Source organism: Halyomorpha halys, unplaced genomic scaffold, assembly GCF_000696795.3.
Source record: "Halyomorpha halys isolate HHAL.00 unplaced genomic scaffold, Hhal_1.1 Scaffold710.1, whole genome shotgun sequence".
NCBI classification, from domain to species: Eukaryota; Metazoa; Arthropoda; class Insecta; order Hemiptera; family Pentatomidae; genus Halyomorpha; species Halyomorpha halys.
The window spans coordinates 471,357-496,559 of NW_027104776.1; the positions used below are offsets into that span (position 1 = coordinate 471,357).

At 28.5% G+C, this 25,203-nt stretch overlaps 2 protein-coding genes and 1 long non-coding RNA gene across 3 annotated transcripts; 1 reads left to right on the forward strand and 2 right to left on the reverse strand.

Annotated features, from left to right (window-relative positions):
• Positions 1–2,010: 2,010 nt before the first annotated feature.
• Positions 2,011–10,799, forward strand: mRpL4 (mitochondrial ribosomal protein L4). The gene is made up of 7 exons (XM_014428311.3): positions 2,011–2,294; positions 2,369–2,589; positions 3,541–3,638; positions 4,216–4,342; positions 6,163–6,272; positions 6,879–6,952; positions 10,574–10,799. The coding sequence occupies exons 1-7, from the start codon at positions 2,198–2,200 to the stop codon at positions 10,717–10,719; spliced, it is 873 nt and encodes a 290-aa protein (XP_014283797.1). The 5' UTR covers positions 2,011–2,197; the 3' UTR covers positions 10,720–10,799.
• Positions 2,319–3,234, reverse strand: LOC136795224 (uncharacterized). Its single transcript, XR_010842796.1, has 2 exons — positions 3,029–3,234; positions 2,319–2,943 (listed from the first exon to the last, which is right to left on the reverse strand). It is a non-coding gene; the product is annotated as an uncharacterized lncRNA (long non-coding RNA).
• A 2,391-nt stretch (positions 10,800–13,190) lies between the features above and the next one.
• Positions 13,191–24,241, reverse strand: Cmtr1 (Cap methyltransferase 1). Its single transcript, XM_014428326.2, has 15 exons — positions 24,074–24,241; positions 17,801–18,435; positions 17,563–17,718; positions 17,305–17,475; positions 17,036–17,203; positions 16,752–16,944; positions 16,550–16,659; positions 16,232–16,461; positions 15,958–16,140; positions 15,654–15,868; positions 15,448–15,573; positions 15,032–15,359; positions 14,602–14,711; positions 14,173–14,287; positions 13,191–14,002 (listed from the first exon to the last, which is right to left on the reverse strand). The coding sequence occupies exons 1-15, from the start codon at positions 24,096–24,098 to the stop codon at positions 13,876–13,878; spliced, it is 2,892 nt and encodes a 963-aa protein (XP_014283812.1). The 5' UTR covers positions 24,099–24,241; the 3' UTR covers positions 13,191–13,875.
• Positions 24,242–25,203: the final 962 nt, after the last annotated feature.

Genomic DNA, 25,203 nt, shown 5'->3' on the forward strand with positions numbered 1-25,203 from the left:
TATCTGCAAAGTGCTCGAATTTGAAGCATTTTCTGCACCTAATTGGGTTCGGCACTTATATTTTTACATTTATTTTTTGTAATCCTACATTAATAGTTTCGGGAAGAGTGGGAAGTGAAAAAATAAGAACATAGAGATGTGTTCTCCTCTCTACCCCAGTCTTTTTTGTTACTATTCTTTTAACTTCCTTCACATTATAATTTCCCAGCTCTTCTAAAATTTCGTTTTCTCCATCTAAACCAGGACAAAATATCACTCCCTTACTTATAATTAACTTTTCATGAGGGCTTACTTTTATTTTTATTATTGTGCGGAAGGTATTTACAGTTTTTCAGATTGTTCTCTAGGTCTTGTTTCGACTAAAATTGTTCCGTTTCTTAGTTATTTAACATTTTTTTATTCCCCACTCTGGTTATTTATTGATTTATAAATTAAAAATGGTGAAACTTTTAGTAGGTCTTCTTCTTCATCCCTTTCTATTATTAAAAATTGGTTTTTATTTTTAGGTTCTATGTTGTAGTCAAGTATCGTTGATACTTTTCCAGCTCCTTTTAACCCTTTTAAGAGTAGGAGATTTATCAGGTGGTTTATTCATTGCATAGCCGTTTCATTGATATTATTATCGGCTTGAGTGGCACAGAATAAACTATTAACTGTTAAGAATAAGTTTAGAGAACTATTGCTACCACTTATCTAGACGATTTTTTGTCGTATTCTATCTCATCTATCCGTTGGCGGATTCTCTTCAAATTTCACGAAAAGCTTCCTTGATACTTACTCTTTCACTTCGTAGTACTCACGTTCAATTCATCTCCCGTAAATTAACTCCCTCAGAAACTAACCTATAAGACACTTGCTATCTTTATGAAAAACATCAGTGAGCTCTTTGAAGTTAATAAGTTATTTTTTCAGAATTTCCTGAGTAAACTAAACCTTAAAGTTGAGATGAGATATTACAACTGATTGTGCTCAGTTTTGATGACACATTAAAACTAATCTTTTTAGAATAATTATTGACTTGAGTATTTTAAAGGAAGATTCCCAAGTTAGTGTTTCTGACATCATCATCGCTGAATTCCAAACGTTTTCCTCCTATTGTAATTTTATCTGTAGCTGGCACACTTATCTTCTTTAGAAAGATCCAGAATTCGAATAGTATTGCTTATTATTCTCTTGCATTAATTGATGAGTCATGACTGTCACACCATTTCACAATCTTTATAAATCCATATGTACTTTGTTTATATCATATTTCACTTCAATTTCCGATTCCTTCCTAGCAGACCTGATGATTTTTATGTCACTGTTTACATAAATTATTTCTCTCTCTGGGAAAAAATTGCAATTGGTATACTTAAATAATGTGCTAAAAAAAATAATACAGGCTGATATTGCGTTAAAAAATAATGTTAAGAGCACATTGGATAAGTTTGAGCCTCGAAGGTCCCACATAGCTGTGTTTAAGATTTGATTTGTTATCTTGTGAAATTTTAATTCTCAGTTTTTGTTTATGGCTGATGTAAGACTCAAATAAGTTGCTATTTATAGGACTTATTTTTTGAGATTTTAGGATTTATATTAGTAGATTGTGTTCTATGGAGACAAAAGTTGACTAAAATCAATTCATACAAGAATTATTAGTTTTCTATTATAAATATTTGTCCATACATCATCAGTTATCCTAATTAATGCTATACTTTCTTCTTGCTTGTATCCTGTCTGAAATGGATTTATAATTTGATATTTATTAACATAATCCTGTAGGTGTTTAAAAATAATTTTATCTAAAATGTTTCCTGGAATGCCTAATATGGCAATTCTCTGTTGTCTGTTATCTGACTAGGTTAGACTTTTTTGCTAGAAGTCTGATTTCCAGAAATCAGAATATGTTCCTTTTTCAATGATACAGAAGTAAATGTGAAATAATATTAGGATTCTTGTTTCTGATATTTCATTTTAATTCCTTCGACTTCTTTGGTGCCCATCTCTAACCTTAATTCAGGTTATTTCTTTGTTTTTATACAGGTTATATTATTGTATCTTGAATGGTCCAAAGAGTTAATGATAATAATTTTTAGAGACTTACACTGTTATTTAAAAAGTCTAATGTAAAAGTGTAAAACTTCTTTTTAAATATACTTAGATTTAAAACTAATAGGCTTCTAAGGATATCATCCTTAAGGTTTTATTTAGCAACATGAGTTGTTTTAAAAATTCTTTGGTTCTCCATACCTTTTTAAGAGCTGCTTTAAGGAACCGTATAGCATTCTCTACTTCTACTCAAACAACTGAAAGTATTATGAAGAAGTAGATGAGTCTTGAATTAATTAATAAGTTTATCTCAGTTAATCTTTTTTTTTTCCCACAGTCACTTCTCAAAACCAGGAGCAATCTTTTCCTCTTGTATCCAGAAATTTGAAATATTTAAGCCAGTATGAACCTCCAAGACAAGCGTGGTATGAGAATCTTGATTCATTGGAAGAGAAAAAATTAGGCATAGTAGATTTACATCCAGATGTTTTTGGTGTTATGCCTAGAATTGATGTAATTCATGAGAATGTCAGATGGCAAAGAGATTACCAACGTGTGGTGAGTCATAATTTTGTTATCTATTTCTTTTTAATCTTTCGAATTTTTTAAAATATTAATTTGTGGAGAATTTGATAGAGATTGTGAAAGTTTTTCTAGTGATCTTACTGATTCTGACTCGGAACAATATTGAGTTGTCCTATTAGCCCTTAGAATCCTACAACAGTATTTTGGTATTTAAATACTAATACTTATCAAAAGCAAGCTGGTCTCTAGATCAGGTCTCTTATTCCAGATTTTTGTTTGAAATGTTCAATTTAGTAATATACATCTGACCTTCACTGACAAATATTTCTTTACTTTTGAGTTATTATAAACGATGAGTTGGATGATTTCCTCAGGATCGGGTTACACCTAGTTGAGCAAAAAGTAATATTTAATTTAATAAGAAATAATATTACTTGTTCACAAGTATCACCCCAACTTGACAGTTACTCACGTATACATGATAAGGAAATGATCTATCACTGTTGTTTGCTATTAACTGACACCTTAAAGTGATTTATATTTATGCAAATTCAGAATTTGATCTCAAATGAAAAGGATCTGTTAGTTGTTTATTTCTTGAGTGTGCGTTGTGAATGAAAGTTGGCAGCTGTTTCCAACAACACAATTAAAGCAGCAATAGTTCAGGTTATAATTCACAACAGCAGAACATTTTATATAAGTGAGTGCACCCTCACTTATGATACTTATGAACTGTCACTGCAATAATGATTTTTAAGGTTAATATAAGTAGAACAATGTTTCACTAAAATGGTGTGATATTCAAAATGAAACTTTGTTTCCAATATATTTATTAAAATCTCTTATTTGTTTCTTTAAACATTTTATTTGATACAAAAAAAAAAGATTTTTGGCAATTATTTTTTGTATTAATAACTGTAATGTTTTTTATTTACATTAATATAGTTTATGGTTGGAATGGTTAACTTTTTTTTTTATTATCAGAGTTATGCTCACACTAAAGTTAGAAATGAAGTGCAAGGTGGAGGAAGAAAGCCTTGGCCCCAGAAAGGACAAGGAAGGGCTCGGCACGGTAGCATCAGGTACAATGTTTTTATTTGGCTTCCTTTTATTTTTTTGATTTCATGGTTTGATGACCAAAGGGTGTTAATCCAGATATCCAACAATACAAATATATAATGAGATGTCAACAGTGGACTGTAGATTAAATTGGGGAGAAAACAGTCGGGGGTGTGATCAGAAAAAAAATAAAACACACAAATAAATAAGTTATGTTTATTTATGTCTGTGTTTTGTTTTTCTGAATGCACCCCTGACCATCTTCTCCTGTAATAGAATTATAATATGTAGTTTTTACACTTCTTTAAAAACTTTACCATATTATTTTTACTGGAATGCAGACGTTGGACCAACTGTTTGCAGCTGGTTTTATGAATAACTGGTTCAATTATGTTCAAGAAAATATCTAAAATGGTGATGATTTATGAATAATAGCTTAATAACATAAACCATTTGCCTGATATATTAAATAGATTCTTAATAAATACTATTTGTTTTCAAACATTTACTATACTGTGTTCATATTTCCAGTTCCTTAATTTAATTATTGAGGAGTTTGAAATTTCCCTATTAGTTGTTAGTGATTACTTGACTTTTCAGGTCTCCATTGTGGAAAGGAGGCGGTATCGCCCATGGCCCCAGATCTCCTAAAACATACTTTTATATGTTACCATTTTTCAAAAGAGTATTAGGGCTAACTTCAACTTTGTCCATTAAGCACGCCCAGGCAAGTATTTATTCCAGCTAAACTAAATCAAAATTCAATACTATTTATTAGTTTCAAAAGCAAAATCTGGTTTAGAAATCCTTATGTACATATTCAATCAAATCATAATGAAGTCACAATAATTTTCAATGTGAAGTAGAAGTTGAATAACTTCTATGTTCATAGAACTGCTAAAGAAAAATATTGTTTGTTCATAAATTTTTTATGGTGAAAAATAACTTAAAACAATATAAACATATATTCAAAACCCTGATATTCCCAACACTAATACTGTAAATATAATTTAATTTCTTTATTGAGTACAGATTTCTTTGGAACGAAAAATGATTAAATTAGTCTAAGTTATTATCTTGAACCCAAATGATTCCATCTGATGCAATGTACCTAGTCTGATCTAGCATTTATTATCGAATTAATCTAAATTCAAACATAACATTTCGCTGTTATGCCAGTGATAGAATATTCATTCTATATATTGGCCTGTTTGTGTAAAGAAGTTTGATGAAGAAATTAAATGTAGTATTTAATACATTTTGTCATTGTGGTTGACTGGTTTTATTTAGTCCAGTTGAATTAGACACCTGGCTCTAACATTCAAAAAATAAAACAGTGATCTGATTGAAGAGCAGTAATTGGTGCGTGAAAGTCCCATGGGGAAAGTGCATGGGAGTAAAACCATGTTTTTTTATCAGTTTTTGTTTATATCCTAAAAATTATTGGGTTTTATAAAAAATGAGCTCTAGAAATCTAATATAGTTAAAATTTCCTGTTATATAACTTTTTTTCTAACCACGTAGTTTTGGAGATATGGAAGAGACAAATATTAGCCGAGTCAAATTGAACACCTAACCCTAACCAATTTTGGACTTTTTTAGTGTATTGTATGAAGCAGCAGGTATATACGTGCATAACTGGAAAATTTTATATGTAAAATTCCCATTGGTTTTGGGATAGAGGGTAATAATCAAACAGAAGTAGAAATAAAAACTAGAAAAGTAGTAGATATGGTAACAATCATGTATTTTACCGATTTTTATGCTTATATGTAGTTCGAAAATTATTGGGTTTGGTGAAAGCGAATTAAAGTACGTTAAATTTCTTACAGAAGCAGTTATAAACCTTTTCTTCTTAACTAGTAGTTTTTGAGGGTAGAAAGATAGTAAATCACATGTCTTTCTATCATCTCTAAAACATTAGAAAAGTATTGTTACATATAATTGTTACGAAAACTAGTACTGTATAGAAAAAGTTATATATCCACTTTTGATGGAAATTGATAGCACTTTCTCCATTTATAGCACTCATTTCAATATAACTTCAGTCAAATTAGACACTTAATGTCCAATTTGATTGGATTTATATTTGTTTCTTCCATATCCTCAATAAAAAAAGTTATTTAATCAGTTTCGTAGAAAGTTAAATTTACTTCAGTTTTGCTAAGTACATTTTTCATCAAACCACTTAGTTTTAAAGATATGAAAGAGAAACTGATTACATATATGTTTTTTATGCTTTTCACTTCCTCCATAACTAAACCCGATGCACAAATGCAAGGGACTTTTTAGAACAATGTTTTGGAGGTACTAAACAGTATAGAGAAGGTTGCTTCTTTATTTTTTAATGTATAGGTATTATATTTTTAAAAATCTAATTTGACTAGATTAATTCTATGTTTAATGTAGATTTTGTATGCCTCATAGAACTGATACGGACTAACAATTTATTACTCTGAATAATTGATTATTTGTTGTAATTGTATGAGGTATTAATATTTCTTACTTTATTCCTTTGGCCAAATCAGTGTGTCTATTTTGTTTCAGGATGATTTACACATTGTAAATAATTTAGAAATACCTACAGATGATCCTAAATTCTTGCGAGATTTGATAGAAGAACGGAATTGGGGTGTGTCTGTTCTTTTTGTGGATGTGTAAGCTAAATTTTTACTTTTGTTCATTTACTTATTTATCCTGTTATCTTATTTTTATTTATTTATATCTTTGACATAAAATTTTATGACTATATTTTAATTTAGATACATTATTTTAACTTTGGATGATCCCTTTCATTTTTTTTTTACCTTCAATATGTTTGTGTGTACTCAGGTTTGAAATGCTAATAATGCGTACATATTGTTAGCTATGTACTTCATCAATTATTTGTATAATTTTATTAATTTTTGGTTTGTATGACAAATTAGTTCAATTATTTACTTCTTATTCTGCTTTCAAATGTTAAATTTCTGTAAAAAAAAACAAAAAAAAAAACAGTGCACTCACTTTTACCAATATTTTCTATTACCCTGTTAAGACTTTTCAATTAGTTACTATTTAAAAGACATTCATTTAAATAATAACAGTCTAAATATGTGACAGTTACTTTACCGATCACTTTCTGTCTTGACTATTTGAAATTTTTCTTTATTTTAGTTTATTTTTCAGCTCATTTTATCTATTTATTAACTATTTTATCGTTTTACGGTCAACACTCATCTAGTAGAGTGTATACAACAACTAATGGCTTATGTTATTTTTAGGCCGGATATAATGCCAAGAAACATCACAGTTGCAACCGACAGTATAATGGAAATGAACTTAATACCTGTTTACGGTAAGTGGGAGATTTCAGATCTTAATGTCTTAGTACATTTGCATTGTTTTTTTCACTTTAGTTTGAAAATTATCTTAGTTATTTAGAAAAAATAAAAGTTGCTCTGCATTAGACGCCTTCTCAAGAGCCTTTATTGTCTTAAAAACATTTTATTCTTACTTTCTCTGACTATCTCTCCAGTTTGAAAGATCAGAAGCGAATAACTGAATTTGATTGTTTTGGAAAAGGAAAAGTACCTAATGTTTATTTAATGTAGTTTATTTTCTTTTAAATATCTAATATGAAATAAAATTCAAACAAATTTATTTAATTTTCCATGCTTGCAACAGATTTTGCCATGTAATTTAGCTTTGTTTCCGAAATTTTGTTTCTATTAAAAGAAAACTTGTTACTAATGAATCAGCCTTGTAATTCTAGCTGACAACAATATATTTTCAAAGATGTATGCTACTGAATGGTGATGGAGGAAACACAACTGGGAATAAAAGTAAATGAATTATCAGAAATAAACTGTGTAAGCTCAAAGATTATCAAAAGTATATTCCAAAAAAATTCCTTAATTTTTAATTCTTAATTAAATGCCTTCATTTACTTCTTTATTTAAACTATCACAGTTTTCCTCCTTCCCAGAGGAGATCATACCCTATTTAAACAACTACCAGGAAACTGTCAAAAATCACAAATGAATTTGCTAAATTATGAGCCCTGAAGAGTTGTTTATATTCAATATTTCCCAAGATATACTTTTTTAAAAAGCAAAATTTCATTTTAAAAAATCAGTAGTTAGTGATTTTATTTTGGGAAAAACTATATCTTAAGAACCACAGACGACTGTCTGTACTCAAATTAAAGCTAGTTGAATATACTATAAAGTAGTTTATAGTTGGAATTTTTGTAATTGTAGTAGTTTTAATGAAATTTGCCAAAATAAATTCACAAAATGTTGATTTCTCAATGTTTTTATAAAAGTTTGGTTTATAAAATACTATATCTCATGAACTATTAAACGTAAAGATATCTATTCTGGCTCATATTTTTGCTCATATACTCTACATTATGTGATACGAGTTGTTTTTTTTTTGTGTATATTTTAGGTAGTTTTAAGGATATGAAGTTTCAAAAAGAAAAATAAGTGTAAATTTAAAATTTTTCTGAAATAAAATAAAGGTGCCGTACATCTTAAATACTTCAATATTTACTTTTTAATAATAATTACTGTTTCCCTCATATAATATAGGCAAAAACTAAACCATTTTCTTAAAGCCAATAACCTAAAATTATTTTTTTTTAGTTAAAAGAACTCAAAATGAAGTTTTAGAATCTTTGGAACAACTGCCATTTTTTATTCCTCAAACTATATTTGGAAGTTTTCAGCTTTGACTTTTAACTTAATATAGTTTTCATTAAAGTAATAAACAATTGGGGTGAAATAACTTAACCTATTGGTATAAATAAAGTATTATTGTAGTTTTTATGGTATTTGCATATAAATATGAATCTTGCGTATGAGATTTTTTCTCAACTACTAGAAATCAAATTTGTTTTAGCAAATATCATGAAAACTACTACTCCTACGAAAATAAACATCACAAACTACTCTATAGCTCATTAATCTAGCTTTAATTTGAGTGCTAATAGACATTTGTACATCTCATGGTTCTTGTGATGTAGATTTCCCACAATATATTCACTAACTACTGAGCACATTTTTTACGAGATATTGCTTTTAAAAAAACTAGGGTAGTTTTAATGATATGGAGCTTTCAATAAAAATATTGTTTTTTAACGTTTTGATACAACCACTATTTTTTATTCCCCTTAACTGTACTTGGAAGACTTATCAATTTTGACTGGTAATTATACAAAGTTGTCATTAAAGTAATCAAAAATTGGGATGAAATAACTGATTTTTCTCTCCTTTTTTTTTTTTTTTTTCCTTTTCTTACCTCGGCCCAAGACTCCCGTTGGAGTCCTAAACTGCCCCTGTTGTTTTATTATAATAGAATGGAGATGAGGATGTAAGTTGTTATTATTTATGTATATTGATTTTAAAATTCTACTTTGGATTCTGTCATAAATTTGCGCAACGCCTGAATAGTAGCCCTATCTAGATCTGCCAGCCCTTGGAAGAAAGCGTTATTGTTTTGGATGAGAGGATATTTATTCCTGTATTTATTATATATACTGCAATTTATTATAATATGTAATGGGTCCTCGATGGAGTTACATGTTGGACATTCGTAATTTTTTTTACTTTAATTAATGTCAAGCGCTACAAAGCGATTTGTATGACTATGGTTAATTCTTAATCTTGTAAGTAAGACTATTTCTCTACTGTTTAGCTTAACACTAGTGTTAGAGAACCATGGGCGTGGAGAGACGTTTTCCTATTTTATGATGATACAAATAGCTTTCAATTGTTTTAAATATTTCGTGAGAACTTGGGGATTATTGGACAAAAAAGTGGCTAACAATACCAATTTTCTCCTTTTCGACCAGATATTGGACTATGGTCCATATGACCTTTTTGGTTATTTGAGGTCTGCTTTGACCTCCTTTAAGTATTGCTGAACATTTGTGGGAAACCCTGTAAGTATGTACCTGAAGTCTGAGTCCTGAGATTGGCTTAGAAATTTGATTAATAGTGATGACGATATTTTTTCTTCAAACAATAATTCTCATTATAGAAAGATTAATTTGATTTTGATTTATTTTAATGATTTACAACAGGTAAGCAGAACAGACACTTAATTTTTAATTGATATAAAAAAATCTGAATCATGTATTTGAAGAGGAATAAAATCTTGTTGGCAGAACAAAGGAGTTCAATACAATTTAAAATAATTTGATCATATAATTTTTTTTTATCATGTTTGCTGGTTGTTTCTATATCGAGATAAATACATTTTATCTGTATTATTTCAATATGCTAAAATCTTTCTTTGTTGTCTTTATCATTCTATAAAATAATACAGGAAGGTTTTGCAATGGATAAGATTAATTTTTAATCCTATAAATCTAGTAAATGAATATGGCATTAATCTTAATAATTAAGATAATAATTTTTAATCTATGAGAGCCCTGGCTTAGGAAGCCAACTAGGTTTAGAAAAATATATTCCATTGCGTTTTTTACAATTGTGAATAGGTTGTAGGAGATATATTATATTATCAATTATGAATGGGTTGTATGAGATATATTATATTATCAATTGTGATTTACTTACTTTATCATTGTTTCCTGTTTTATATTAGTTGCTGATATTAGTTTGTTAGAAATCCTCTTCAGCTTAACATGTCAGTTCAGATCAATGATTAATTTATATTTGGCAATATTTTCAAAATTTTTAGTGTAAGTCGCCTTTGCTTTAAGTCGTAATGTAGATAGCTACATAAGAGCTTTTTTTCTGATTTATTTAACTCTACTGGATTAAAGATGAAAAAAAAAATGGTTATTTTAACTAAAAATTTAACACTTAAAGTAATATATTTGTAACCTAATGATACAAATATACTAAAGTTATTGTTGATAAGTTATACTGATTAAGCTTGGAAATATAATCATAGAATCGTATTATTTTATGTGAATCAATAGATAGCTAATTATTGTTTTTGTTATTAGGTCTCAATGTTTACAGTATGCTGAAACATGAAACGCTTGTTTTGACTTTGAATGCGGTTGAAAAAATTGAAGAAAGAATTCTTTACCAACTTCATCGACCTGATTACAACAAGAAGATGATGAAATTCAGAGTTGGGCAGCAGTAATTAATTTGGCATTCAATCATAATGCCACCATTATAAATAGATACAGTAATTAAAACATAAATATAATACTTTTAAAATCATTATTTTCCTATCTATCAAATTCTATTTGATGTTTTCCCTCTAGTTTATCCTGCTTCTGAGTGTTTATCTGATCTGTACTAATTTGTTATTTAAATATACTGAAAGGCAGATGAAACAATGCAAGATGAAATTGCAAATATCAGTTTTGAGATATAGCATTTCCAATTTTTTGTACCTTAATTATTATGACCATCTTCAGTATTCATGCATTCATTCGCTATTTTAGCAAGAATATGTATGTACGTAACTATTTTAGTTTATTTAATTTTTTTTACATATTTTACTGGTAGTTTGACAGTTTGAAGTTTTAAAAGTTAAAAAATTTGGATTTATTATTTATTCTAAACATAAAAAAATTCAACAAAATTTGTATTAGAAATATTTCTACTATATTAGCTTTACAGAATCAAATGATTTATACAATAGATTATGTATTTCTAATTTCACAACACTTTCATAGGAATTAGATAACCTGATATTGAAACCGTAAAAATTTCCACTTTTGATTTCCATGGTGATTACAATAACTTGCCTATTGATCGGGAAGTTAAAAATGTTCTTTACAAATGTGCACTTTTATTTATTTTTTTATTAAATCATTGCCTGCTGAGTTTTCTCAAAAAAAGTAACTTTTTTTTTACTCCAGTTCGGATTACCAAGATTACGCTGTATAAAGCTATGCGGTATGTCAATTGTAAATGTTGGCTGTGTTTGTGGCAAATGATTCTTATGACAAGCTTCTGCTTTACAAATGTACTTTATTCAAGTTATATTAAATAATTGAACAACTAATTTCTCTGAAATCTGGCAGACTCGTTAACCATCGCCCAAGAACCATCTGTTGGGAAGTGTTGCTCTATATTAATAACAATATTATTATTATTATTATTATAAAATATTATTTCTTCTTTCAATTAAATATGTTTGTCAAAAATGCTTTGAAACTAAATTACAAGTGCTTCAAAGTATTTTACTGTACTAAACATTTAGAATGATTTATGTAGGTGAATTATGTTCTGGTAGCTACTGTGCAAAGAAATTCTTTTCTTGAGTAGCAACTGGGATTGTGTCACTAATATTTAATTATTAGATCAAAGTTCTGTTTAATGCAAAGTTAGATTCTGCGTCTGAGTTTCTTCACCTTCATCTCCTATTGGTGGCTCGCTGATTCCGGATGTTCGAGCTCATTCCAATGTAAGGTGCGTTGGGCCAACTACCTCCTTCCACCTGTAGGTGAACTTCCTGAAGAAGGGGTAGTTCTCTTCCATCAGAAGAGGGAAGTCCGACTCGATGAGGGCAAAGATCCCAGTTTTCCTTGACAACCTGGCATGGTGTCTTTTCGAGGCAGTGCAGTCCAGTCCAGCACCTATCTGTTTCATGTGGGGCACCAGAGGCAGATATTCTTCCCAAAGCCATGCAGCTTTCCCCGAAACCCGCAGGGTTGTCTCAGGATCTGTGAGACCCAATAATCTGGGATGTTAGGTTGTTGGAAGGTGGTCTTCAGCAGAGCAAACACTGCATGGTAGGAAATCCTTTCAGCTGGATAGTAGTTTGATGGCTTCAAAATAAGTAAGATACTCTGATTTCTTTTCAAGAACTCCCTTCATTCTTACTAACCACTTCAATGTGTTATTGTCAAGAGAAGAGGAAAAGAAGTAAATAGTTTGACACCAAAGTTGCACATCTTATCAGAAAAGATAAATGCTGATATACCTTTTCATTTCCATTCCTCCAGCTTTCTAGAAATGTAAGAACAAATCAAAATTGGGTTGATACCTGTCCAGACAAGACACAACTAAACTAGGTCCATATTTTGAATTTCACCTCTTTTCCTACTCCATGTTCTTCAAACGAATATTCCATATCGGAAGTTAATGCGATACTCACTATTGAAATAAGAACCATTTTATTACAATATAAGTATTTACCTTTAACGAAAAAAATCCACAAAAAATATTTTTTGAATCATTTTTCTTAACCACAAGTGTACAAAATGAAGGATGTTTTTAAACACTGTTACATAGCTAATGGGGGATATTTTGTCTTGCCTGATAACGAGGAACTGAATTTAGTACTAGCACACATCCCTGATTCTTCATTCTAGTGCTTACCAACTGAGATGGGCAAATATTAGCAATAGTTGAAACTAAGAGCTACTAATGTTCGCCCAACTCTCCTTACCATCAACCCAGCTTTTTTTATTATTATTCTATAAGAAACAGACCATGGAGGCCTAAGTCCTTGCATGTTGTATTCCCCAATATTAGGATGTAATTTACTTAGCTTTACTGGATACATATGTTCTTCTCTTTCTCTGAATAGTCTTTTTATTTTATTTATCTAAATGAAATTACTGATTTTATGATACAATAATAATAATAATGGTTTTATATTTAGTTTAGTAATGTCTGCATGGTATTTCTGTAACTTTATTGTCTTAACTAGACAGTAATTCAGCAATTCAAAAAAAAAGGAGAGGGAGTTTTAAAAAATAAAACAGTATTTATATGAAATTAATTATTATTTCCTTTAAGAAAAAAATATACATAAACACTATCTTCTTATAGTAAAATAATTGATATATAGTTTTATATAAACATTATATACAATTGATAAAAGTATATATATGTATAAATATATACAGTTCATGTTCTAAATCTAATCGTTTTTATGTACAATAGTTTTCTAACTTATTTCTACTATAATAAATTATTATTTTACATATTTATAATCCATATACATATGTATAATATAATACAAAATTACATATATACAATAAATATAATTAAAGGAAAATTACTTTTCTATTTTCTATACTAGAGCTATTAAGCTATTTATACACAACCAGTCTAACTATATAGCACAGTATATAGTTTATTCAGTCTATACACAATTATAATATTGTGCTTTAAAAAATAATAACAATCAAGCAAAAAAGTAGAAAAAATAAATAACAATAAAATATATATACATATATTTTACATTAGTTTAAAAAAAAAAAAAGAAGAAAATTCCCTAACTACTTGTTTTATATTATTGACATAAGAGTTTAGATTAAAAAAATCTATTAAAATTTCAAACGATTCTCTTCTGGATGAAACGAACTAAATCGTCTTTATGTAGAACATGATCCTGCCTAGGTTCTCCTTTAAAGCCAACGCCTACTTGGAACATCCACAAGATTTGATATTTGAGTGAGTCTCTGCAATAATTCAAAGAAAAAAATATATAACAACATGTAATCACACAGAATGCAACTTAACTTAAGTACTATAAATTTTATTTTTTACTAAAAAATTTTTTAATTTTAGTGACTAAATGGCATTTAAACAATTAGTTGATGTTAATAGATAAAATGGTACTTATACTTACAGTGCACTCGCATCTGCTTCAATTGGTCTATCCCTTTCGAATAATGATTTGCCATCTGCTGAGTTATAGTAGTAATGGCAGTTGTATTTCTTGCTTAAGTGCCGTCGCCAAGGTTCTATAAAATTAAATAATTAACATTAAAAGTATCTTTAATTTTTTACAATTACTTTTCATAGAATACAGCTAATATTCTAGCCAAAGTGTAATAAGCAATCTAACTTGAAAATAAAACTTTTCTTGAATTATTTGTTTTCGTATAGTACACTATTGATATAGTAACAGCAATATAGGTGTTAATTAATACTTAAGAAAACTTTAAAATGTATTTTTTATGATAGAAAATATCCAAAATAAATAAACAGGCTGAAGGCATTTTAATTTTAAAGAATTAAACAAATTAAAAGTTACTTAATAAAAAATAATACATACCTCTTGTTGTTCGGATAAACACCATTCCTTTTAGTTGCATAAAATGATGATAATCATGGTCGAAGAGACAAGTCTGGTAATTAGACGACTTCAACAAATGTTGCTCAACCCTATAGAAAACATAACACTAAATTATAATTACTGTAATAAAAACACTGTGAAATATTTATGTTTCCTACATCCATATCATTATTTACATACATTATTAAAATATTATCCTAGGATAGAGCTATCATTGTGATAACTTATTCATGAGTCTCAAAAGTTATCAGAAAAAAAAATAATGGAAAATTAAAATCTACTCTTTATTTAGCAATAAGAAATGTTTAATCCATTTAATTTAATTTAGAATGAAATTAATATTACTTTTAAATGATTAAATTTGAATAAATTTTTTTATAAGTAAAAAAAAAATGTAAATTATTAGTACCTTTCAAATAAGCTGTAAATGTCTTTCAGCGGAGTTGGGATCTTTACACGAATCGGACACAAATTGTTGCAGTTCCATTTCTTGAGGGCTTTCACATACAAGTTCAATTTGTCTAACCTCTCATTGTATTGATAGTGAGAGATAGGCTGATAGCCTAGAGAAATTCCATCAATAATGTGGAAAGCATTGATTTTGGTTTGCTTCATGCCATTGCCTCTATATTCAGGCATGAATTCTCCATAGATGAGAGTCCCTGGTGTAAGCTCTAAATTTGGTTCATATTCCCATTTAGTCGTAGCCCAACGATAAACTTTATTCTTTCCCATGCCTGTAAAAATCATATCTATATAATATCTCCGCTTAAATAACATATTTTTAATATATATTTAATGAAAACAATGAAAATCAACACTTACCAAGGAGAAATGAAATCTTATCTGATCCCAATGGGATGCAGTTCCAATCTAAGATGGAATATTGGAAAATTTTAACCATATTTTCAGGTACTAAATTTTCTCCTTTGTGATTCAGAATTCCTGTAACTGCAAATTAATTATTAATAAAATTTGTTGAAAATGAAATAGACATGATGCACAAGTTGAATACTACTCATAATACCAACCTAGTTCAGGTCTGAATTTGTCCTTTAAAATAGATTGCATGATGGCTTTAGTTAATTCCATGTCCGACCTCTGATCTGCTTTTCTAGGACCGGCAGGAACCTGCCAAAGCTCCATACAACGGTTTCTTAACTTGCTTTGCATCTTTTCATGCAAATTTGAATCCTGATAATAGGCAGCAATTTTATCTAAATTTACAATTTGTCTATTGCCCAACCTGAAATTATTGCAGAATATTAGAATTCATAATAGCACAACTTTAATTTATATATAAAAGTGCTGACAATCAAAAAGTATCAAGCTTACCTATTATTGGAATCCCTCAGGTAATTGAAAAATTCGACATTATCTTTCATAATCTCCAATGGAACGATTCCATTTATATCAATTTTAGAATTTTTTCCTAGATTCCATAATCTGGAATTTATTTCAAACAAGAAGTCCCTGATTGAATCAGTACCCATCATCTTGTGTTTGCAAATAATATACCTAGAATTTGAATAAAGTATTAATATCAAAAACAATAAATAAAATTATTTTGATAGATTTCATGAACTGTGACTTTTATTTCAGACGATACCTTTCAGAATTGGCAGGACGGCTTGTGTTAGGCTTGAATATTGAAATTTTATGGAAAGCCTTGTGCATCAGATAAATCAGTCCAGCACTAAATTCACTCACTACATCAAAAAGTTTGCACACAAAGTGACCTTCTTCTCTTACAATACTTAATGCCACAAGAAATTGGCAAAGATACAATTGTTTTGACAACAATTCCTGAATATTCTCCTGTCCTTTAACGGAGAACCCCTGAAATAATACAAAACAATTTATCAGTATAATTGAAATAGTTAATTTAATGATATTTAAATAAATATTTATTGGTAATTATACTTACACCATCAGCCATCATAAAATGAACTCCTTTTCCTTCAGTGACTTTCATCACAAAATTAGTCAGACTGGAAATATTTGAAGGATCGAAAATATTTCCATCGCCTTTTTCACCTGAAAATATAAAATCAAATAAGTACGATATACAATACGGCCGAAATGATCATTGGATATAATATCAAAAAGAAAATTAATGCGATATGTACCATAATATGGTTCAAAAGTTTCGCTTGGACCAGCAAGAAAATCTTGTAGTTTAAAATCATTGTCACCCTTAAGGGTGAAACCAATGCCTTTTGCATACCAATTTTTTCTGTGAAGAATGTATTCAGAAAAGCCACCAGGGCCGGCACACACATCAGCAAACATTAATAATTCGTTTTCACGAACCATTGGGCTCTAAAATAAAAAAATAAAATTAAAATAAACCCAAGATACATCAATATCAAAAACTTCATAAAATTTGCTAAAAGATGAAATTAGTACTTACATTGTCCCGGTAACGGGGATTGGTAAACATGTGATCAAATGCAAAATCAATATTTGCCATCTTTACGGCAGCACGGTTCAAAAATATACCCTTCCTTATGGTTTCAAAAGGATTGCTTCTCGTTACAGCTCTTCTTAGCTCATCCTCGGATAGATTGTCGAAAATACTCTGAAAAAATAAAAAATAAATAGTAACAATATTTAATTTAAAACAATTTTTAAGTTATTTAATTAATTGAAAAGAATTTTAAGAACTAATAAGGTACTTACTTTTTTTTGTAGAATATTAGACAGCAAATCTTCATCTATAAATTCTGTCATACTTTCAATATTGAAATTTTGAGGACCTTCATTAATCCAATTGTCCATCATGATTTGGAAATTTAAAGTATGCGTATCAAAATTTTCTAACCAGTCAATTGGTTCTATTTCATTAATTTCCTAAAATAAACATGGTAATTATATAGCTATTCCCACAAGAAGTGCATTAAAACACCAACTGAATAAATTACAAAAAAGAATAACTACCTCTAAGGTTGGGTCCCACTCAATAGTTTGCCCATCTAATCTGGGTACAGTTAGTCCCAAGCCACGACGTCCCTTTTGATTTGACATCTCCACTGGATCTATGCGCCCCTGGGCATGCTTACCAAGGCCTTCACCCTCACGGTAGCCCATTTTTTTCTAAAAGAGGAAGTAGACATTATATTTATAGTCAAATAAAATTAAAATAAAAATAACCAAAACTCAATAAATTAATACATACCATCAATAAATTTCCTTTATTATTAGATTCGAGTCTTTTCTTGAGACCTGTGGATTCAACATTACTTTGTCGTTTTCTTTTACTACTCTTTGATTCTTTCTTTGAGTAGTTATTTTGGGAGTTGTCAGAGTTATCAGACGAGTCTGACAGAGTAGTCGAAATTCTCACTTTTAAAGGGGCTAGTTGCTCACTTTTTGTGATGAAAATAGGATTACTACTTCGTTTTTTAGAACTACCAAAATCAGGTTGCTCATCTTTATTTTTACTATAATTGTCGAAATCCTTACTTCGAGAGGATTTCCCTTTTTTCTTCTTAGACTTGGCTTTCACGGAAACAAAGGATTGCTCCGATTCAGAATTATTAAGATAGGAAGGAGATGAATCCTTGGATGAATTGTCTAAAGAATAAGTTGAATCATTGTTTTTTTCCGATTCAACAGATTTGTAAAAATGTGAAGCACTATCAAAGTCTGAATTTGGAATAGAATATTCTGGGTATTTTTCCAAATCGTCCTTATAGCTTATAGAAACATTCTCATTATCGACAACTTCTAAATAGTCATCAGAAGATTGGTGACTTCTAGGATCGCCATAAGACGCCTTACTATGTGAATTTGAGCCTTCATCGCTGGAACCTGAAAGATCAAAAGAATTCAAAATAAAGACCAAAGTAACTACGAATATATGATATCTTTAAAAATAATGTAAACAAGTTTTTCATAAGCTTAATGTTGCTTTCATAATGATACACATGTAAAACAATAATACGGCATTGCAAATATATCACCCATTAATTTATGAGTCTATGTAAACATTTTGTATATTACAAAGCTAATAGTGCAATAACTAAAAGCAGGGGGTATTCAACAAGTAGCCAAAAATCTAATATCATGTATGAAGATTATAGTTTTATTTTAAAATATGGATTATAGATAGTAATCTTGAGAAATTTTACTTTGCCCAACTTGTGATCATGTTGGATTTTTATGTATATATATTTTTGCTATATTTAAAATGTTTATTATTTTTTTTACCCTTTTGACTATATAATCCCATGTTTATGTTTGATAAAGAAGAAAAAGCCAAAAGATTTACTAATGCTCAGTATGCTGTATATGAGGTAATTCAATGCAGTTGGGCTGCACATTTTTAATGAAGTAAATGGAATTTGGTTGTGGTCAAATTAAACTCAAATAGTAATATTTTGTACTATTTTTATTTGAGCCAACATGGTATATAATTAAACTCTGACTTCCATCAAAACAGCCCTGACAAACCCCTGCAACGTGGAGCAAAATATTAACTCAAATAAAAATAGTACATAATATTACTATTTGAGTTTAATTTGACCGTACCCGGACCAAATTCCATTTATTGATGCACACGGTCAATCAGCAACCTTCCAGTATTTTTAAGTAAGTGTTTACCTTTGTAGCAAAGAATAAAGGATATTAAAAGAGTAGGGATGTAAGATTATTAAATCAATATAAAAGGAAGGTGGCCAAAATGATTGTTTAAATTATAGGGACACAAGTTAATACCTGTGATTTAAAGTGTATATCTACTATCTTATTACAGTTAGTAGTGACAACTGACTGAAACCTCTGTGATAGAAAGTATAATTGGTACAAGCAGGAATCAAATCATATAGGCAAAGTAATTATCATATATTAATGAGAATAACTGGGGCTGAGATAGAAATATTTATCTTTATATTGTTTAGGTAAAAGAAGATGGGCAATTCTAAAAATGTGCCTCATTCAATTAAGTGCATCTATTTCTTTTTGAAATATTGTTATATAGTCACATTAATTTAAATTTACATTGTAATTTATAATTTTGAAATTTCATTAAAGTCACTATATACCAATATTTTAAAAAGAAATAGAAGCACTTAACAAAATTAGGAAGTAAATTAATATATAATAAGTACATTAATACATGAATATGGCGAAACTCAAAGCATAGTATTAAAAAATGAAGTGATATTATTCCAAATAGAAGTTTTTTTCACCTCAACATGTTAATAAAGAAAAATATACCAAAAAAAGTTAGAAGAAGCTGTAAAGTCTTCCTGTTAAGATACAAAAAACCCAGGTGAGAATAAATGAACAAGAGTTTATGGAATTTAAAATAGATTAAACGAAGAGATATTTTAAGTCCATGCCTGTTATTACTCTACATAAATGAAATCACCTGAAGAAACAAGTAAGGATCGAATGAAAGAAAGGAATCATTATTTAGAATATGCTAAATCCTGATGGCATGGTTCGTGATTCAGACTCCCTAATAAAGTTATGGCAATCCTTTACAGAATAGAACAAGCAGTTCATCAGAAAAAGAATTAACATTAACAGAGCAAAAAGCAGTTTCTTTCAGGTAGACAGAAACAACTCTAAGTAAATATATTTTGAAATGATACCTAAAAGAACCAGAAAAGTAGACAAAAAAATTCGTCAGAGAATAAAAAATGGTAATTTTGTCTTCTAACAGAGGCTGAGGAAGGTAAAAAGCTTAGTGTGTTCAAGATAACACACTACTTTCTGATACTCCTTCTGGCGCTAACAGTTATGTTCTGATAGACTTATAAGGGCTGCAGATATGAAATTTCAATGAAGAATTATTAGAAAAACAAAACGGGATCGGGTTAGAAATGACAAGTTCAGAGTGGAACTGTAAATGCAATTGGTTAAGAAAAAGTTTTGAGATCAGATAGCTGAAATGGTTTGAGCATGTTATCAAGAATTTGAGAGTTATAGGGATTGGCCCAACTGGCAGGGCTGTAGGCCATCATTTCATGACAATGAAGAAGTTAGCAAGAGCCTGGGATAAAACATTAAAAGAAATTTGAAAAAAATTGGAACACCTGCCAATCCTGGATGTAGTCCATACTGAAAGACACTTAGAGATGTTGCAATGAAGAATGTTAAGAAGTCCTATGTCTTTCGATATAGTAGTAGAAGTACAACTATATCAAAAGGCGTAAACGATATATTAAATTAAAGAGCTCAATAAAAATTGTCAATGATTATACATACTTGAACATAATAGTAATAAAGTGAAATATATCTTTGAACAGCCACCTCAAAGCAGAGCTTGGAGTATGCCAAAATGCACCTACCATCATTAGGACTCAACAAAAATCAAATAAAAAAATACTAATGCATCATTAAAAAAAAAAATAATCACTGATTTGAGTTTTAGAGAGGATCACTATCATGAGAATAATAAGAAAATCGATGTCACAAAAATTGAAATTTATTAATTTATGCAAAAATGAATGAATTATAGAAATGAAATTAAAAAAAAAAAAATACTCTGACTTCTAAATTTCCGATAGAAATCTAACACATCTTATCTAACTCATGTCTACTTATTAATTTTGCTGGTGTAATTCATCAGAATATTAATGTTACAAAAATCTAAATTTATTAATTTAAACAAAATTATTGAATTATAGAAATAAAATTTATTAAAAACAGAGACACTGACTTCTAAACTTTGACAAAAATCTAATACTTTTAGTTTCTGATAAAAATCTAACTTATCTCATCTAATGCATAACTCCCTATTAATTTTGCTTGTGTTACTCGTTTATTAATTGAAATATAAAAATTGATATTGAAAACATTAGTGCGTAAAAATAAATTACATTATGAAATATGTTGTACAAAATATGAAAAACATAAATAACTTAGTCGGATATTTTTTATTTTGTAGTAAGTAGTTATTTAAGTCATTCCTATTTATTTCTTTACTACATACATCTTTCTCAGGACTTTTTAACATCTTCAGAATGAACTATTTTTTCAGTATTACAAAGCCCTCTTGATTTTTATACATTTATAATCAGATTAAAATTGAACTATTTATTTTATAATGTGATTAGGTATTTTATTTTCACTCTCTCTCAGAGAATTAGTATGATAGTGAAAATATAAAAGTAATGTACATTATGAAATAAATATATTCACATCTATTCGTCATTATTACCCCAACCCCCTCCCCCACACTTCTTTTGATTTCAGACTGTTTCTCTTATCATTTCACTATTATCTATTGTCTTTATTATTTGTATTTTTATTTTTATTTATCTTTATTTTTATTTATATATTATATGCGATATAACACGAGGAGGCCCCTCACCTCCGGACTCAAATAGTTGCTGAACGGATAGCTCATATGTAAAATTAAATATAACAGGTAACCTTTAAATACCAAAGGTAGTAAAAGGTAAGACACAACACGAATTACTTTTTCTTTCTACACAGTAATGCACTACTAACTCACATTTTATTTCTGTTTTAGAGGGTTCAGAAAAAAAAAAAATAAATAAAGAAATAAATATATAAACTAAGAGACAATTGACGGAATGTAAATCTGAATTACCAGGTCAAAAGGTTTTTAAGAAGATTATAACACACATTAATAAATTGGAAAAAATTATTTTAAATAATCCAATTCTGTATTAGATATGGTTGACAAGTTTACTGTTTTTAATGAAATAATTATTATTTTTGGTAAGTTGTTAACCAACTATTAGAAATACAGAAAATATTGGATGGATCAGCCAGGATGAGGTACAATTTAAGTATAAATATCGGAAATAAAATTAAGATGAAAAATGAAATGAACTTTTGTTTTATTCACTCTCACCAATCCCTTAAATAATTATTTAACTAAAATAAATTCATGTATATGTAACTAAGATTTGGTATGGATAATTTAAAAGATCAATGAACATATCTTCTTAATCTATATCTAATAACAGATAAAAGGTGATCAATTAAGAAACCACTAAGTGCATTACAGTGATATTTTAACTATTCGTTCTTTAGTATTAATTTTACTATTTTTAGAGAAGAGAATAAAGTATTCTACAATTTAAAATATATGCCACTAAAATCTTTTAACCATACTATTAAAAAAATAGTTACATAAGTAAATTTATAAAAACATTATGCTCATTAATAATTAAAATTATTGTAATTTTCATTTCAATGTATAGATCAAAAGAACCAGTAAAACTGTCTCAACATCAATTATATTAAATCACAATCAGGTCTTTGTATTAAGAAAAATTTAAAATAATCATTATCAAAACATAGGTAAAGATATGATAAACTCGAATAAAAATATCACTTCTTCTCAAACAAATATCTACATCCTATAAGATCAATAGAAGGTAAAAACACAGGACACATCAAACATTTTTATAGTGCTACAAAACTATTAATCATATCAGTTGATAATATTGGACAGAGCAAAATCCTGCGTCTCAAGAATTTTTAACTAGACAGATATCAACTGTCACTATTTGCTGAAAAGAGCCATGTATTTTACAATAAAAAATTTGATCATGAATAAACGATGAGAACAAATATTTCATACTTTTATTGTAAAATCCAACAACACTAGCTCTAAAAAGAAGCAAATCTTTATGAAAATGAATTTAGAAGTGTGAATAAACATTTCAAGTGCATAGATTGTGATCCTTATTATCAAGTATGAATAATTTGTAACTGATTTGAACTATTAGGAAATTAACAGTACCTATTTTTTGTTGTAAAATACATTTATTTATTGGTAAAAAATATACTCTAGATTATAAAATAAATATATTTTTTCAACACAGCAATATGCTTTAAAATAAAAATATTAATCATATCAATTGATAATATTGTACTAAGCAAAATCCTGCATCACAAGACTTTTTAACAACAGAGATTTCAAACATAATTTGCTGAAAGGATTTGAAAAAAATTGATCATAAATTAATAAAAAGAACCAAATAACAAATATTTTATCCTTTTAATAAAAAAGTTTGCAACATTAGCTCTAAAAATAAGCAAATAAACAATTCAAGTGCATCAATTTTGATCCTTAATACTATTAAGTATAAATGATTTTTATCTTGTAGAAAATTTCAGCAATAGTATCTACTTTTTATTGTAAAAGACATGTATGAACTGATAAAGAATATACTCTAGATGATAAAATAAATATATTTCAAGCCTGTGATATGCTCTAAGATAAAATTAACACAATTGAACTAAACCTATTCCCATATAAACTTTTAAAAAAAGGAATTGTAGTAGTAGAATGGTAAAACTTTAACTCTATATATGAATGTTCAAAATGTAATCCTAACTATAAGTTAACTAATGAATATGAGAGATAGTGGATAAGACCATTCCAATACAACAATCCTTTCTTTAAAACATAAAAGAGTAAACATTGATAGTAAAGTAAAGACAGAAAAATGGTACTTACCACTGGTTCCTGATAGATTAGACATCGTGAGCAGTGTAGAGAGCAAAGCCAGGAGGACTCTGTCGAACACAGACTTGAATCTTGTATCAACGCAAACAAGCGGACAAACACACCGAAAACACAGTACACTTATCAAAAGAACTACATAGAGCAGACTGACAGGTTCTACCGAAGTTTATAACCTTTTATACCCCAGAGAGGTAGGACTCCCCACTCCATAGAGCTACGCTCCGCCCCCCAACCAATAAGGCATCAGATCAGTAAGCCCCTCCTACCAACCCTTCCCGAAAACTTATAAATTCCAATGTTTATTATTATTATTGTTATTATTATTTAATTATTTTTATATCCCATAAATTAAAAAAAGATAAAATATTCCTTGAAACTGATTCCATAAATAAAAACCTATGTATATGTAAGTAAAAATTATTTCTTAGTTTAATTATCAATTCTCTATATTTAGAATCCATCCTACAATTTAAATAAAACTTTATTTTTTAAATATAATGAATTCATTTTTTTTTTGCACAGAATTCTTTTCATATTTTCTTTTAAAGATAAATTTCGTAAGTATATTGAAATTTTCATTATTGTAAATAATTTTTGTAATTAAAGTAATTACAATTTACTCTTATATGTTTTGACTTCATTTAGGTTTAAAATATATTTTATATAATTTTTTTTTCTATAATTTGAACCATTCAAATGAAAGATTTTGGTTTTTCCTTTACCAACGATTTTATTCCCAAAAAGAATGTAACCTGTTTACGTTTGATAATTAGTTTTAATTATTGCTCAACTATTATTTATTTTGAAAATTAAACTTTTTTGTGGTTAAATATTAAAGGGACGAATGCCGTTCGCTGAGATTTTTAAACCATTTACACCAACTTAACCACTTACACCTGTTTATATGAGTTGTGAATAATCGGAAAAAAATCCCTATCGATTCCTATTAATAATTAGTTAAAAAATTTATTTATTTATTTTACTAGTATAATATTAATTTGTACAAAAATATAAGTTTATAAGAGTATATTCGTTCTTTCTTCATAGGTATATTTTTTAAACTTTCATATGGCGATACAACTTAAACTACTATAAAATAAACTAATAATATAAACTGCTAT